Raw genomic sequence first — 14,987 nt, 5'->3', positions numbered from 1 at the left:
CCCGCGGCCTGGGTCGTCTCACTCACTCGCCGGCCTGCGCTCTGGGTCTGCCGACCTGGTATAGTTTTGACAAGTTGGACATTGATATTTTTATGTGTACTAGTTATTATACTTTTTTTTTTTTCTTTTTTCCAGAACCAGGGATTGAACTCAGGCCCTTGCGCTTGCCAGGGAAGCGCTTATTCCACTGAGCCATCTCCCCGGCCCATACCTTAATTTTTGTACTCTTTGATTTACTGTTTTCTTGGGTGTGGAGTGAAACAGGATCTCACCATGTAGGCTGACAGTGAACTCACTGTCTAGTCTAGGCTGGCCTTAAATGTGCAGCAATCCTCCTGCTTCAGCCTCCCATGTGCTGGGAATACAGGCATGTGCCATTATGCCTTCTTACAGATTGGCTCATGTACATGTTTTTATTTGGGCAGTTACTGATTTAGACTAGTACTTGATGGTGGTAAGTAATTCATCAAATGCTTGGATCATGTAGAAGCTCCATCACTGATACATAGACTTTCAGCCTTTTCCTTCTTCAGGGCAGCTTGCCAGCTGCCACTTGGCTAGTCTTTCTGAAACACTATTTATATATATAATTTTATGTATATTTATTTGTTTTTTTTTTGTTTGTTTTTGTGCCAGGGATCCAACTTGGGACCTTGCACTTGCCAGGCAGGTGCTTATGCCACTGAGCTGTCTCCTGGCCCTGTTGTTACTTATATTGACAGCCAATAGGGTTAGTCATAAATCTTCTTTTCTTGGTTCTGAATCATTTGAGAAATAGCCAACAAAGGGGACCCAATTACTAGCTTTACTATTGGTAAACTAGACTGAAGAATTTATAGTGCCTTGTGCTCTAAACCAAGCTTCTTGTTATTCTTTCATTTAGGTTTATCAGAATTTTAGGCAGTTTACCAGTTGTGTCTGAGTTAGAGAAGAAAAAATGAATAGAGAAGAAAATATGTTTATAGTATTTCTCCCTCTTTAGGAGTAAAACATGTTTTTCCATATGAAAACATAGAGGCAAGAAAATGGGGTTCTAATAGCAAATGGATAGAGCCCTTCTCCTTGAAAGTAAGACTCATGTAAGATATAATAACTCCCATTGGTCTGGGGAGAGCTCAGCTGCTTAAGCACCAGCTTGGCAAGTGCAGGGTCCTGAGCTTGATCCCTGGTACCAAAACAAAACAAAAAAAATAAACTCCCATTGATAAATAATATTAGGGGGACTGGGGAGATGGCTCAGTAGGATAAGCGCTTGACCGGCAAACGCAAGGATCTGAGTTCAATCACCGGTTCCGCAAAAAAATAAAAAAAATAAAAAAATTAGGTGGTAACTCTACCTTATAGAAATGGAAGTTTTTAAAGTTTAGAATCTGAAACTAAAACTTTATTTAGTGTAAGTTGTTCACTTGTACCAATTTTTAATTATGGTATCTTTTTCCAAAGATGGTTGAAATCACTTGCATAAGATATATCCAGATCTGCAAACACATGGAGATATGGCCATATAACTGAAGTAGGGCTTTTGAAAAGCAGATGTCAGATCATGTGGGGTTGTGAAATACTGATACGGGCTTTGAGAAATGCTTTGGTCCTAGAGAAGCAAGTGTGCCAGTTCCTCAGGGAAGGCAACTTTTTACCAGTCAAGAAAAAAGTTCTCATTGGGGAACATTGCATGATATAATGAATACTGTCTTCAACAATAGTCTTTGTATCTCATGCTTCTGTGTGCCTGTGAATTTCATATTTTTTAAATCCTTTAGTAAAAGCTTCATAGGGTTAAAGCACAGCGTGGTGAGAAACAGTGAAGATGCACTCGGGTTGTACACATTGGTTTTGGGTGCTCTGATTTGGTATTGGGGAGTGAGGACTTGAAGAATAAGGTGATGTTCAGTCCTTTACATTGCCTGCTTTTTAACAGAGAGATGCTAAGAGGATACTGTTAAAAGCTAGGGTGGTAAGTTTTGGCATTGATGTTGCCACTTAAAGAGATAGCATAAACTTTGGGATTTCTACACGTGTCAGAATAGTTTGTATTCTTTCTTGAAGTCAGATGAATCAGTGTGCTGACTACAGTGGAAGGCTATCTCTCTGGATCTTTGGTTTTCAGACTTTGCTAGGTCTAAGAATCATCTATGCAGTTTGTTAGAGAATTAGATTCTCTCACCACATCCCCAGGAAGACTGATTTATTAAGTCTGAGGTGTAGCCCTGGAATCTGCATTCCAAAAGTCCTCCAGGTAATTCAAGCATAACTAGTTCTTCAAATGTCCCTTGACAAACAGGTCTCAGATGAAGGATCACAGGGATATAGAGCATATTGAATTTTGTATGTTTGAAGTCTGCTAGGAGTTAAAAGCCTCCCTCTCCCCACAAAAAAGAGATGACAGTAACGTGTGGTCCACACCAATTTCTGTGCTTCAGCTTTTAGCCCTCATTTCTTTGGTTTGTCTCCCCAGAGCATATTTTTCTCCGAAATCCAATAAACTTGATAATATTCTAGAAAAAAGGTTTTATCTTCTCTCATTTTCTGTGTGATGGTTGCTTCTGGAAAGACTTAAAACCTCAGGACTTTAGGTTATACAGCTATTGGAGCCCCCATTGCCATCTTATCAGCTGATATGTGTGGTGCAGGAAGGGCAGCCAAAGTCATCCAGTGCTCCTTAGAAGACATGACAGCTGTCTTACTGTCTGAAGGCTGATCACCAGTCTTTGCTTAGAGTGGAGATCTTTATTGGGACTGGTTTTAGGCTCGAGATTGCATTAGTGGGTTTTTTCTGTTGAAAGACTTGTTTTTATGTTTGATCATGTATTAAAATAGGGGCAGAAGTTGTGTAAGTTCTAAGTTAAAGACACTGTGCTTAGAATCCACTAAACATTATAATAGGGAGGAAATCTGAATGATAATGGAAGAGATTCCTGTCCTCAAAGGCTCTGGACTCTACATTCAGAGCACCTACGGTGCTTGCTCTGCCATTCCCAGGGCCTTCTAAGTTATAGTCTGCGTAGTGACCTAAATAATTCTTGATAAATGCCTAGTCATTTTTTATTCACTATATTTTTAGTATGTCCTTCCATTCTTGTTTTATGAGGATTTTTATTGAGAATAGATTAGTGAAGAAAGGAAGGTGACACAGAACTCTCTGTGAGCTTTCATTAGTTGGAGAAACAGCCTTGCAAGAGTTCAAGAAATAAGCAACTGTATAAACAAATGAACAGATCTGCTATGACTCCATATAGAATAGCTGAAAGGATTTAGAAGATTAGTATTGTTTCAGATCTGGTGTAGGGAGTCCCCTGGAAGAAGTGTGTAGTGAACCAGATGTTAAAAGAATTAGTTGATGAGAAAAAGACTTGGTTGAAAGACCAAAAGACATTTTTTTTTAAATTTTTATTTTTATTTATTTATTTTTGGTAGGACAGTTTCAATAATTAACACATTGCATACATTCTTCCTAGTCCAAAAGACATTTAAACAAATGTTCTTTGGAGGTTTCCAGTTTTGGAATGGTAAACTAAAGACTTTGGTTTCTCCTTCTTCACATCTTAGTACAATGGCAGGAAGGACAGAGGGGAATAAATTCTTCCAAGGTGAAAGATACCATTGCATTTCTGAAGAGGAAGGCCAGTGCTGCTGTGCCAGTGGATAAATGCTGTGGAGGGACTGACTCAGAGTACATACAAGAGGTGTATTTATAGCAGAGACAAAAGTGTGTTCTTCTCACACTGGAGCTGGCATCTCTGAGGAATGACTGGAGGCAGAACAGAAATGGAGGTGACTGATAAAGGGACTGTCTGCAGTGTGTCAGTTCCAGGCTGAAGTCAAGCGATGAGCTACCTTGAACAGTTTGCCCTGGGAAGGGGCCCATGCATCAAATAGGGTCACATAGCCACAAGAAGGGAGCAGTAGCTTCTCTGCCTTTTCCCTGCATGATGCCCTAGAAATGGTGAGAGGAATATTCAGAAATTCTGTTCATGTGTTCAGAGGGCCAGGCCACATCTTCCACTCAGGAATGAGGCTTGTAGAGAGAGAGATTTACTCAGCACCTGATGAGAGCCTTGCCAGCTAGCCATATCGTCAAGAACGTGTACAGATTTTAAGTTAGCATTCCCAGATTCAAGATGATACTGGGTCTACAAAACAAGAATGGGTTATGAAAAAGGAGCAGTCAGAAAACAAAAGAATTACTGAAAATTTAAAACATGATTCCTTTACTAAACCAAAAGAATTTTTAAAACTATATACTGGGGGGCCAGTGAGATAGTTCTGAGGACTAAAGCACCTGCCTAGACAAGCTTAGGCAAGGTGCAGGGACTGTGGTTCCATCCCTGGTACTACATGCCATGTTAGCCCCACCTCTATGGCAGGCTGAGCCTGTCATATGTATGATCCAGGTGTAGTGCCCTACACGTGTATTCCCAGTCCTGGGGAGGCTGAAAACAGGAGGATCACTGTGAGTCCGAGCTGCATAGTGAGACCCTGTAACAACCAAATACATTAAATTACACACACACACACACACACACACACACACACACACACACACAGAGAGGTAGGGACAAGAATAGGAATTATATAAGATCCGAATTCATCAACATTCCTTTCAGGCCCTCTTAGTCATTGTTTAATGGTGGGAAGTAAACTGGAGGAATGGCATGCTTGGAGTTAGGAAGATATCCATCAAAAGTACTTCTCCTAAAGATGTAGGATTGAAGTAGTATCCCCTTCTATGCTGTCTAAATTTTTATTTCCATTTGCTTTATTAATTTTTATAAGTTTATTAGGTTGAATATTGCTTTTTCATCTAAGAATTTGTGATTTTTTTTCTTCCAACTACAGCATCTGAACACAGTCCCACTGGTTTTAACTACTGGTGGTTCAGAACTGCCCAACAGCAAGCTATATGAATTGTGGCCCCATTATGAATAGGTTAAAAGTATGTGCCAACTCTGTTCCCTGCATACATAGACTGAGCCAATATGAGCATTGTATTACCCACTTAACAGTTCACAGAGTCACTCAGGTAACATGTTTGTTTATATACTGACTATTCCGAGCATTACTTGGGCAAGTGTTGAATATTTTAAAATATATCTTACATGAGAGAATTACTGAATAAATTTGATAAAATTGTCACTTTTATATGTTGTATTATCATATGAAAACTATGCAAGTTTTGGTTATCCTTTATTTAAGTAATTGAACGGGTAAATGGTTAAATCCAGAAGAGCCTTTTGGGAGTAATACTGTATGTATCCTCAGTCCAATACTTCTGAGAAAAGGGTCCAAGCCTGTTTGGAGGCCAAGCTAGGAGCTGCCCTGAAGCGTTGTTCCTCAAGTGCAGTTGTGGTCCCTGGGCTCAACCACCCACCTTCTACCTATCTGTGTAAGCAGTAATTTGGATCGTGAGCTACTTTTAGTGGCTATGGTGGTAACTTCATTCTTTTCTGCTAAAGCTATAATGCATAAGGGTTTTTTTTAAGGTTTTATAAGGTTTTAATTTTAGAGTGGGAAGAGGAGTTATTTTAAAATAATGTACTTTGGTTGATATTTCAATACCTAGCATCCATGAGTACAGATTAATAACAGACTCATCATAGTACAATATTGTGACACATACTCAGCCATTTCTCTTCATATGCAGACTCATACTCAGTTTCTAACTCACTTTTTAGAAAGAAACTTAAAAGTTGGGAATTGAAGCCGATAGAGCTGGGGGGAAAGTTTCAGAAAGTCTATTTGCCTAGTAATTATATTTCTTTTCTTTTTTTTTTTTAATTTTTATTTATTTATTTATTTTGTGTGTGTGGCCAGCTCAGTCCACCAGGGGGCGGGGCTGGTTGGCATGTGGTGCTGGGGGATTGAACCGCGGTCCCTGTACTTTGATTGGCTTAGTTTATTCTAAGTAGGTGCTTTAGACCACTGAGCCATCTCACCAGCCCTGCCTAGTAATTATATTTCTGTAATATAATTTCCTCTTTGGAAAGTCCAAAACACTTTTTAGTAGATATTATAGAAAGTAAAGATGCATAAAGTCTTTTTGGTTTATGAAGGCACATAGAAAATAAATAAGGTTTTTGTGATGAGACCTATTAAGTATAGCTTTGAGATGAGACTGTGCTTATTATGTCTGATAGTTGCCTTGCTTGATTGGTATAATTTATATATTGGGAGTTTCTTGCTTGTCATACACGTATAATAGATGTGTTCTTGGAATAAATATGTTATATTGTAAAATTACTTGGTTTTGTCACTACTAAAAATAAGTATTTGACCCTCAAAACTCTTAATATCTTCCATTTAATTTTTTTCTAACTCTGGAAGCTAGTAATATGAGGATTATAGAAGATTGTTTTGTTCTAGCATCAAATGTAGTTACATTGTGAGAATAGCAGGCTTTTGTATTGTTCAGAATTCTTGGTTACAAATGATGAAAACCCCACTTGAAGTAGATTAATTTGAAAATAATAACTGTGAAGCTCACTGGTTTAAGGAGTTAAGACTCACGTGTTTCAGTTGAGAATTTCACCAAAGTTCTTTGGCTCCAACCTTTCTCTGACTCTCTCTGGATATCAGCCCTACTCTTCGCGAATCTACCTGTACAGCTATGCAGCTTCATGACATGGGAGGAAAGAATTCCATTTCCTTGTCTATTTTTACCCCAAAATTCATTTATTGAAGAAAAGAAGGATTCCCAATTTGGCCTGGCTAGATCATGTGGTAAACAGAATAAGATACCATAGCCCAGCCTGAGCTGTGTTCATTCTTGAGATCTAGGAATGAGAATTTGGTGTCAGAAAAAAAGACACGTCTTTTCTATGCTGGTTCCAAAATGATTTTCTAACTCTACCACCATTTTGCCATTTACCATTTAGATGCTGTAGTAACAAGAGCTCTCTCTCTCCCTTCTCCCTTGTATCTAGCTACCATTGCTATACAGTCCTGTTGTTTACAGTGACGTAATAATTCTTCAGTTAAGTCCAGTTCTTCACTGGCCCCAATTTGGTGCTCAGTTTTGGGTACTAAGGTTTCTCCAGTGTTGTTTTGACAATTTTTTAAATACACACTTACTTTCTGATGTAGCAAAGATTTTCCAGGCTTACCTTTTGTATTCCTTCCTTTAGCTTTGGAATCAATTGTTTCTGTTAGTAGATATACTGTAAATTGGTTTGGTTTTGTTTTTCATAATTTTATTGATAAACAAATAGCAATGAGACAGTTTCAAATCAAATCAGAAGTACAGTTTCAAAAATTAACATACTGCATACATTCTTCTTAGTGGTTAATTGCTGTACAAGATGTGGACTTGAGATCCTATTTACAAACACCATTAGAACAAATCATTCTATTCATTAATAGAATGCAACTATATATCTATCCTAACCACTTTGAATACACAGATACAAAATGGACATTCATCTGTATACCCTTTTTTTGCTAAGTTCCTTATTTGAATATTATAGGTGTGTAAACTCAGCAAAATATTCTAAAAGAGTCCAGTAGCCCATAATAGCATTGGGTCTTCTGTTTAACTGGCAATGTCAGAAATTGTTGACCTGAGTCCCCCACAGCTCAACATAACAGCATGGCTTTACTTCCTATATTTCGTCTTCATACTTTTCTACTGGATGGTTAAGACCAAGGTAAAGCAGGACGTATGCAACAAGAGTAGCTTTTGGGTCTGAGAAGGTCAGTGAAATCCCCTCAGAATTTATCCTGAGATCCTGTATATTGTTAGTGGGACATTTGTACTTTTAAGTTTTCAGTTGCCAGGACTAGGGAAAAGACAAAAAACTTGCATGTAGAAATGTATGTACACATGTATAGACATAAATACCAATATGTACACACAATGGTACCTGTATGTACACAAACTTAATTCTTTCCAGGAGTCTGGTTGCAAACCAAATTGAACAGGAACCAAATCAGAGTTCTCTATAAGGTCAACATTGAATGTAATCATTCAGTTTCATTCAGTTGTCACCCAGTTTGATTTGCAAACCAAATTGTGGAAGGAATTAAGTTTGTGAACTGAGGTATCAATGTATATTATATGTATTTATGCATACATAATTTATTACAGAAATTCTGTGTATTTGTAGCTCTTCTTTCCTCGGGAGAACTCCAGCTCCCTAAGTAACCATTCATTCATTTGTTTAATCATGTACATCATAGAAAATACTCATAGGATTGCTTCAACCACATCCCTAAAAGAAATTTAGGATTTGTTTGCTGTTCTCTGTCTTTATCTCAAAACTAAGAGTGTATAGTCAAATACTGGGTTCACAAATCTATGGTATTAGGTCTTTTTATTTTCTATGTTGTATGGTTATACTTTTCTATTAGAATGTTTGGATTAATTTGAGATTGTCTTTTATTTTTATCTTTTTATTTTTTAATATTAGAAGTTTAACATACAAGAAGTGGTCAGAAGATACAGTGAATGTTTAAAAAATTAATTACAGAAAGTCACATTACACTGTAAGGAAGAATATTTTGAGGGTTCTTCATGGCAATGTGTTTTTTTTGTAATAAATTTTTAAAATTTAAACATCCATTATATTTTTGATCACTATCTTTTGATCAAACATTTAAGTCAATTTCTGTCAAATAAGAATGTTGCTGTGTCCTCATCAGCCTTGTTCACGGGTTCTGTCACCCGATGACTTCTGGCTCTTGCCCAGAGTCAAAATAACCATGCAAAGTAAACATTTTGCATCTATTCAGCACGACATTAAGGTGGCGGTGACAGCACAACTACTGACAAGAATGGTGCAATAGTTGTGCTTGAAGCAAGGGGCAGTATTTTGGGGAAGGATTAATGGCAATTTATCTTTTACTATAATAATTTATTTTTAAATTTATACATTCTTGTATTTTTCATTCATTTCTTGTATTCCCAAAATTCAAAAAAATTTTTTTAAAGTATACTCATGAAGTGTCACTTTGTCTTGTATCCCTCTCACCCCATCTCTCCTCCATTCCCTGTAGATAATTTTTTTTTTTTTTCTTGGCTTACCCATCTTCATGTTTCTTTTTATAATGACAAATAGATGACCGTTTCCCCCTTTACTTTAATTTGAAATATTCTCTTGTACTTTGCTTTTTCACTTAATATACCTTAGAACTCATTACATATCAATTTATAAATTTTTTCTTAATCATTTTTGTAGGTGCATAGTACTCCATTGTATACATCCTAATTTATTTACTTAGGTTTAGACATTTGGGTAGTCATTATTTTGCAATTACCAAATAATACTTGAATAACCTTATACATGTGTTTTTATGTTGTTGGAGATATTATAGGTGTTATCTTTGAGTAAATTTTGGCAAGTGGACTTGCTAAGTCAAAGGGAATATGCATGTGTATACATTGTTGAATATTATTTGGCTAATTTTTTTGAGGGTGTTGGCACTTCAAGGAGCAAACTGGTATTCATGTAATAAATCCACCTGTAGACATAGAAATTTAGAGGTTAAAATGTTTTCATTTATTTAAGCTCTGAAGTGTAAGGTTTCTAAACCTAACTCCAAAGAGGGGAAACATACATTTTAACTAGAGTCATCCTGAAGGAGGAATTCAAGTGATATTTCCTGATTTCCTGTTTGAAAGTCCCATTTTTAGTTTATAAGGAATCTTTTCTTCCTGATATTTGTCTTTATCAGAAAAGCTGTAGGAAGAATTTTTGGGATTCAAAATGGATTCTATTGCCAAAGGTAACCTCCAGAAAATCACTTTGAAGATTTCCCAGGTAGAGTGTCTTCCCCAAATAAGTGAGCAGGAGTCAGCAGGCATTTTCCAGTTTTACTGACAGATCTGAGAAGTTGTCCTTTCTACCTCACCAGCCCCAGCGTCTGGCTAAGAAAACCCTGTAGTGCACAGCACAGGCTTGACTTCAGAGAGCTTCACCACAGCCTTCCTTATTTTCATCATTTCACATTATTTCTGAAAATGCACATACATTTCACGTTAAACTATCTTACTTTGAAGAAGTTGTGTTCCCTGTTCATAATTTGGGCTTACTTTAGCTTTGAGTATGGTGTTATGCACTGAGTATGTTTCTAGCGTTCATTTAATATGAACAAATATTTAAAATGGGGAGTAAATATGTAGAGACAAAGTTTTCTAATAAGGTTGCATTTAGTAAATGAAGTTATTTTCAAATGTTGAGAAAAAAAGTAGACCTCTGAGCATATGATTTTAATAGTGACTTGGAATGTTAGCACCATCTTTAAATTCGCATTAAAAAATGCACATAGATCTTACTTTGCTGAGAGCCATAAAAGTATGAACAACTGAATTTGTGATTTTTAAAAAAATATATATATATATATAATATAAATATGAGTCATTGGAATGTTTTTTGTTTCTGATTAAGCATTATTTTGAGATTCAAAAATATTAAATTTAAATTTTCTGTTTATAAGCTGGTGCCTGTAATCCCAGCACTTGGGAGGCTGAGGTAAGAGGATTGCTGCGAGTTTGAGGCCAGCCTGGGCTGTGCCACCAAAGTGAGCACAAGGGGCTAGAGTTTTAAAAATAAATAAGTGATGTGGAAAAACCTAACACTCCGTAAGTTAAGTGAGCTTTGTCCTCTTACTTGCTGCTGCTCACGGTAGGACCTTTGCTGCTTTTAAACATCAGTTTCTTCATCTGGAATATGAGGATTGTTTTCTCTGGCTCCCTTATGGGACTGAGGTTGTAACAGCTCAGTTGCAATTTATAAATACTTTATGGAACATAATTGCTATGCACTATTCTTAATGAGAAACCATGTAACATGAGATAAATATTCTTGTCAAAATTTAGTATCCTTCAGGCAAGCTCAAGGGTCTTGAGTTCAATCCCCAGTTCCGGAAAAAAAAAGAAAAAGAAAAATAGTGTCTTTTAAAACATTTTATCTGATGTAGTGGTCGATACATAACAATCCTGACTATTACACCTGAGTTTTCTCTCTGTACTGATAGGAAGTAGAAGACTTTTTGCTTCCCCCCTCCCCCATTAAACTCTAAACCTCTAAAATGGAAGGATCTCCTTGAGTTTCACTTCCTCGGGTTGGCTAGAATAGTTTTCATTGTGGAGTTTCCCAGTACATAGGTAGACAACCGGTCTCTAGCTGGTAGCATCAAAAGTAGATTGGGTTTGTGCTGGCCTTGGTGGTGGAAGGTACCTGAGAGGAACGCGTGAATTCGTTGCTCTTTGGTATGCATTCTGGACCTCCCTTTTCATCCAGTTTTCTTCTTTTCACATAGACGCTACCTGCTCACCTGGTGGGAAACAGCAGTAATGTTGGTTCTTTCCTGTTCTCTGTTGTGTCACTTGTTGAGACATAATAATGGTTCTATTTCTGGGGGGCCTTTTGAGCATTTCTCACGCTTGAGCCCTCATTGGTCATGCCTAGAATGTCATCAGTGCCTCTCACCTGCACTTGCTATCATAGCCCTTTTCTCACAAGGTGAAGTCTAAGTTCTGTGATTTTATATGCCCTTAATTTCTCCTTCCAACTCTGTCACATAGTGCTTCTTTGCACTTTTGCTGTCATATGGCCACACAGCTATTTATAGGAAGTATGTCTGTGGTACTTCTGTTCCCCAGTGCCATGTTCTGCGCCCGGGTTCATGTTCTCTCTCTTTCATTGCCTTGTTACTCTGGAAATCTAGCTAATCTCATTGTGCCTCAGGTTCCTCACAGTAAATGAGAATAAAGATATTTTGCTTTATAGTGTTGTTGGAATCATCCAAAAGATAATCCATGTAATTGAATTAGAACTGTGCCTGCCTGAGTATTTTAAGTGTAATATTTTATGTGTATTAGCTGTAAGCATTATTACTGTAATTACTATTTCGAATGTCTATCAAAATTCTTTGTATATCTCTGCTCAAGTAGTTTTCCCAAGTCTTCCCAACCACCAGTAATCTTACCCATTCATTAATTTATCCATGTACCCATTGCGTAAACGTTTTAAAGACTTGCTTAAATACTGAGTGCTTAGTTGTGTACCAGGCAAAACTACTTATGCAGAAGACTACAACCCTTAAGTTAAATTTAATCACATGCCCGCTAGGAACTTAGAGTCTGGTAGGACAGATCAGAGAAGTATAAATTATTTATCTATTCTGCAATTATTTTTTGAACAACTACAGAGGATCCAGGCACTCTATGTAAGTTTCTCAAGCATCTGAGCCTGGTGTTATGGGTAATGACTAATGTGGGTGAAAGATCAAAGTTTGAATACCATATTAAACAAACTTCAGTTGAAGTGTTTGAAGAGTGTGGAAAAAGGAAGTTTACCTCTAGAAGGATCAGGCAAGGCCTTTTAGGAAGATTCCTATCTTGACCGGGTCTTAGGATGACTTCATTTTTCCCATCTCTGAATCACTGAGGAAGCATTCATGATCTCCCTTAGGCTGTGACTATAGATGAACTGTGAGATTTTTATAACTGTAAGTTCCTCAAGGGTAGATAATTTTCTCTTCATTTTTGAATTCCTAATGATTACTCCAGGTATTGTAAGTAGGCTGTGCTCAGTAGAGGAGCATAATAGATTTGGAAGATGTCTCTTGCTATGTAAGTTATAGGGACATTATAGTTTGATTTTTAATATCTGTTAAGTGGTCAAACCTTGCAGTGAATCTGTTTAAACAGAAAGTGATGGTTTGGGGGGATACTTGTTTCTTACTACATTAATTGTAGTCATAGTAGTTATTATAGGAATGTAATAAAGTTAATTCTGCTTCATTCCATGTAGATATTTCTTCCTATATTTCTGTACATTTCTAGGAAGAAACTCTTTTCAGATTTCTGCATTACAGCCTGCCCTGGACCTAGAATTCCAGGATGTTATTTCATGACTCTGATCAAATGAGAATATTAGTTTTCAAAAGTTCCCAATGTTTTTAATTCTGAATTTCTCCTTGTAGCAAGGAGCAAGGACCACCAGTGGAGAGAAAGAAAAAAGGAAAAAGGAAAAGTGAAACAACAGTGGAGAGTTTAGAACTGGATCAGGGTCTGCCGAACTCATCCCTGCGGAGTCCTGAGGAGTCCACTGAGTCTGCTGACAGCCAGGTACAGCTGTGCCCAGAGTCTTCTGGAGGTTGTGGCTGCAGACAGGATTTTGCTCTTGCCGATCCTGATGCTCGTCAATGCCTTTCTCTAGCCCACTATGCTATGCACAGACTGGGGTTGGGCTTTTACTCTCTTGGTGGGTGAGCAGGTAGACCAGGCTTTTTACATAGCCTGATACTTATGTTGATAATCTTTCATTTGGTGGTGGTAGTGTTAATGGCTTTCTTGGAAGGTAGCTTGATGATAGGTTGCAGAGAAAGTCGAAATGGAAAATGAACTCTCAAGCAAGACTAAGTAAGGTGAGGGTACCTATTTTGCTATATAGGTAATGCATTCATTAATCAGAGTGTTAGATCAGGGATACTTCGTAATCCTAGATGGTGGTAAACCAGGGAGGTATTCATTATGCCAAAATAGAGAGTTTTGGGTGAATAGAGAAAGAAGTAGTTGTCCATCTGTTTAGTTCCTAAATGTATGCTAAGGTATGCTGTAACACTGATGAAGACTTTGCCCTTGTGCTGGGGCAACTTCTCTTGGACATGAATTTTAATATTTGAAAGTGTTATTTCCTCTGATATCCACAGCAGTTTATCGAAGCCATGCTGCTACAAGGAGACCATTTAGAATAAGACCAACTTGCAGTCCATTCCAAGATCGTCTGGGTCCCCATTACCTTTTCAGTGATCTTCACTATAGGAAGGTGTCAGCTTATCACAATCTCCTGTTCCTAAATAGCAGCGTCTGGTGTAGGAGCAGAGGCCCCTTCACTGCCTGAAAGCCAAGGCTGTTAGGTGTGCAGTAGCTGCAAAGCCAAGCATATCAGTTTGGTGGGATTTGGCAGGGAATTGAATGTTTGTAGGATTGTGTTCTGTGTTTGGGAATGGAAAGATTTTTTGGTGGAATCCCTCACATAAAGTTAGACCTTACAGAGGTGCCTACTTCAGAAGTGATTAGAAAATAGACAGGTGCTCAAGAGATACTCTTTAAAAGAAAAGAGAATTAAGATTTTGTTTTGTTTTGTTTTGTTTTTTCCTTTTTAAAGTTTAAATATTTGAGATTGTGCTAGCTGATAAACTGTTACCTGAAGAGATTCTTCTGCTTGGGTATGATAAATTTATAGGGGTAAATGGGGTGCTTTTCTGTTTGAGGAAAATTATTGCACATGTTTTTTATGTGAAAGATGTAAGATACTTAGAGACGAGCTTTAGTTAAAGCCATTAACACTACCACCACCAAATGAAAGTTTATCAACATAAGTATCAGGCTACGTAAAAAGCCTGGTCTACCTGCTCACCCACCAAGAGAGTAAAAGCCCAACCCCAGTCTGTGCATAGCATAGTGGGCTAGATTGCCATTTTGCACACTTCAGATGTGTCCCTGCATTTTAAAACGTATTAGGAGATACTCAGACTAATTCCTAATAAAACTGGTATTGATTAGTTTTCAAACTACATTTTTAGGAGTTTGTCATCAGTATAGTGAATTCAAGCAAAAACAAATGAATAAATTAAGAACTATCATTGTTGTTGTAAAGTCTGAGCTTCTAGCTAATGCCGTAGTAAATCTCAAAGATGGTAAGATGACCTCCCATTCCTATTTTATGGAAATAGAGACCAGTTCCAGAAAGGAGGGAAAGTATCACTGTTGTTGATGAATAAAATACATCTCCCTGGTCTCTGAGACTCTACCTTAGCAGTGGATCACAGCAGTTTGGAGGTTGAACTTTTATTCTCTCTCTCTCTCAGCTAAATTCCATTTTGAGTGAATTTGGTCCTTAAGAGTTGTGTTTTGAGTTGAATTTGGAGTTGTGTTTAAGATCCTTTTATAAGATGAAAAAATTTTGCTGGATGTGTCAGTAGAGATGAAGATACTCTTACGTAGCCTTTTGCCTTTGACCCACAGAGCTGGTCTGACAGCTGTG

General features: G+C 37.5%; 1 protein-coding gene across 3 annotated transcripts in view; it reads left to right on the top strand.

The window, feature by feature from the left end:
* The window catches only part of Chd6 (chromodomain helicase DNA binding protein 6), a 166,046-nt gene that overhangs the window by 15,806 nt on the left and 135,253 nt on the right, over positions 1–14,987 (top strand). For all 3 annotated transcript variants that reach the window (XM_023714970.1, XM_023714971.1, XM_023714969.1), the window contains exon 3: positions 12,922–13,066. In XM_023714970.1, the coding sequence (XP_023570738.1) occupies positions 12,922–13,066 (145 nt within the window). The remainder of the gene's footprint in view (positions 1–12,921; positions 13,067–14,987) is intronic.

The sequence above is a fragment of the Octodon degus genome, unplaced genomic scaffold, assembly GCF_000260255.1.
Source record: "Octodon degus isolate 3935 unplaced genomic scaffold, OctDeg1.0 scaffold00037, whole genome shotgun sequence".
Taxonomy (NCBI): Eukaryota; Metazoa; Chordata; class Mammalia; order Rodentia; family Octodontidae; genus Octodon; species Octodon degus.
The sequence above is the reverse complement of the archived record's forward strand: the minus strand, read 5'-3'. Positions and strand labels throughout refer to the sequence as shown.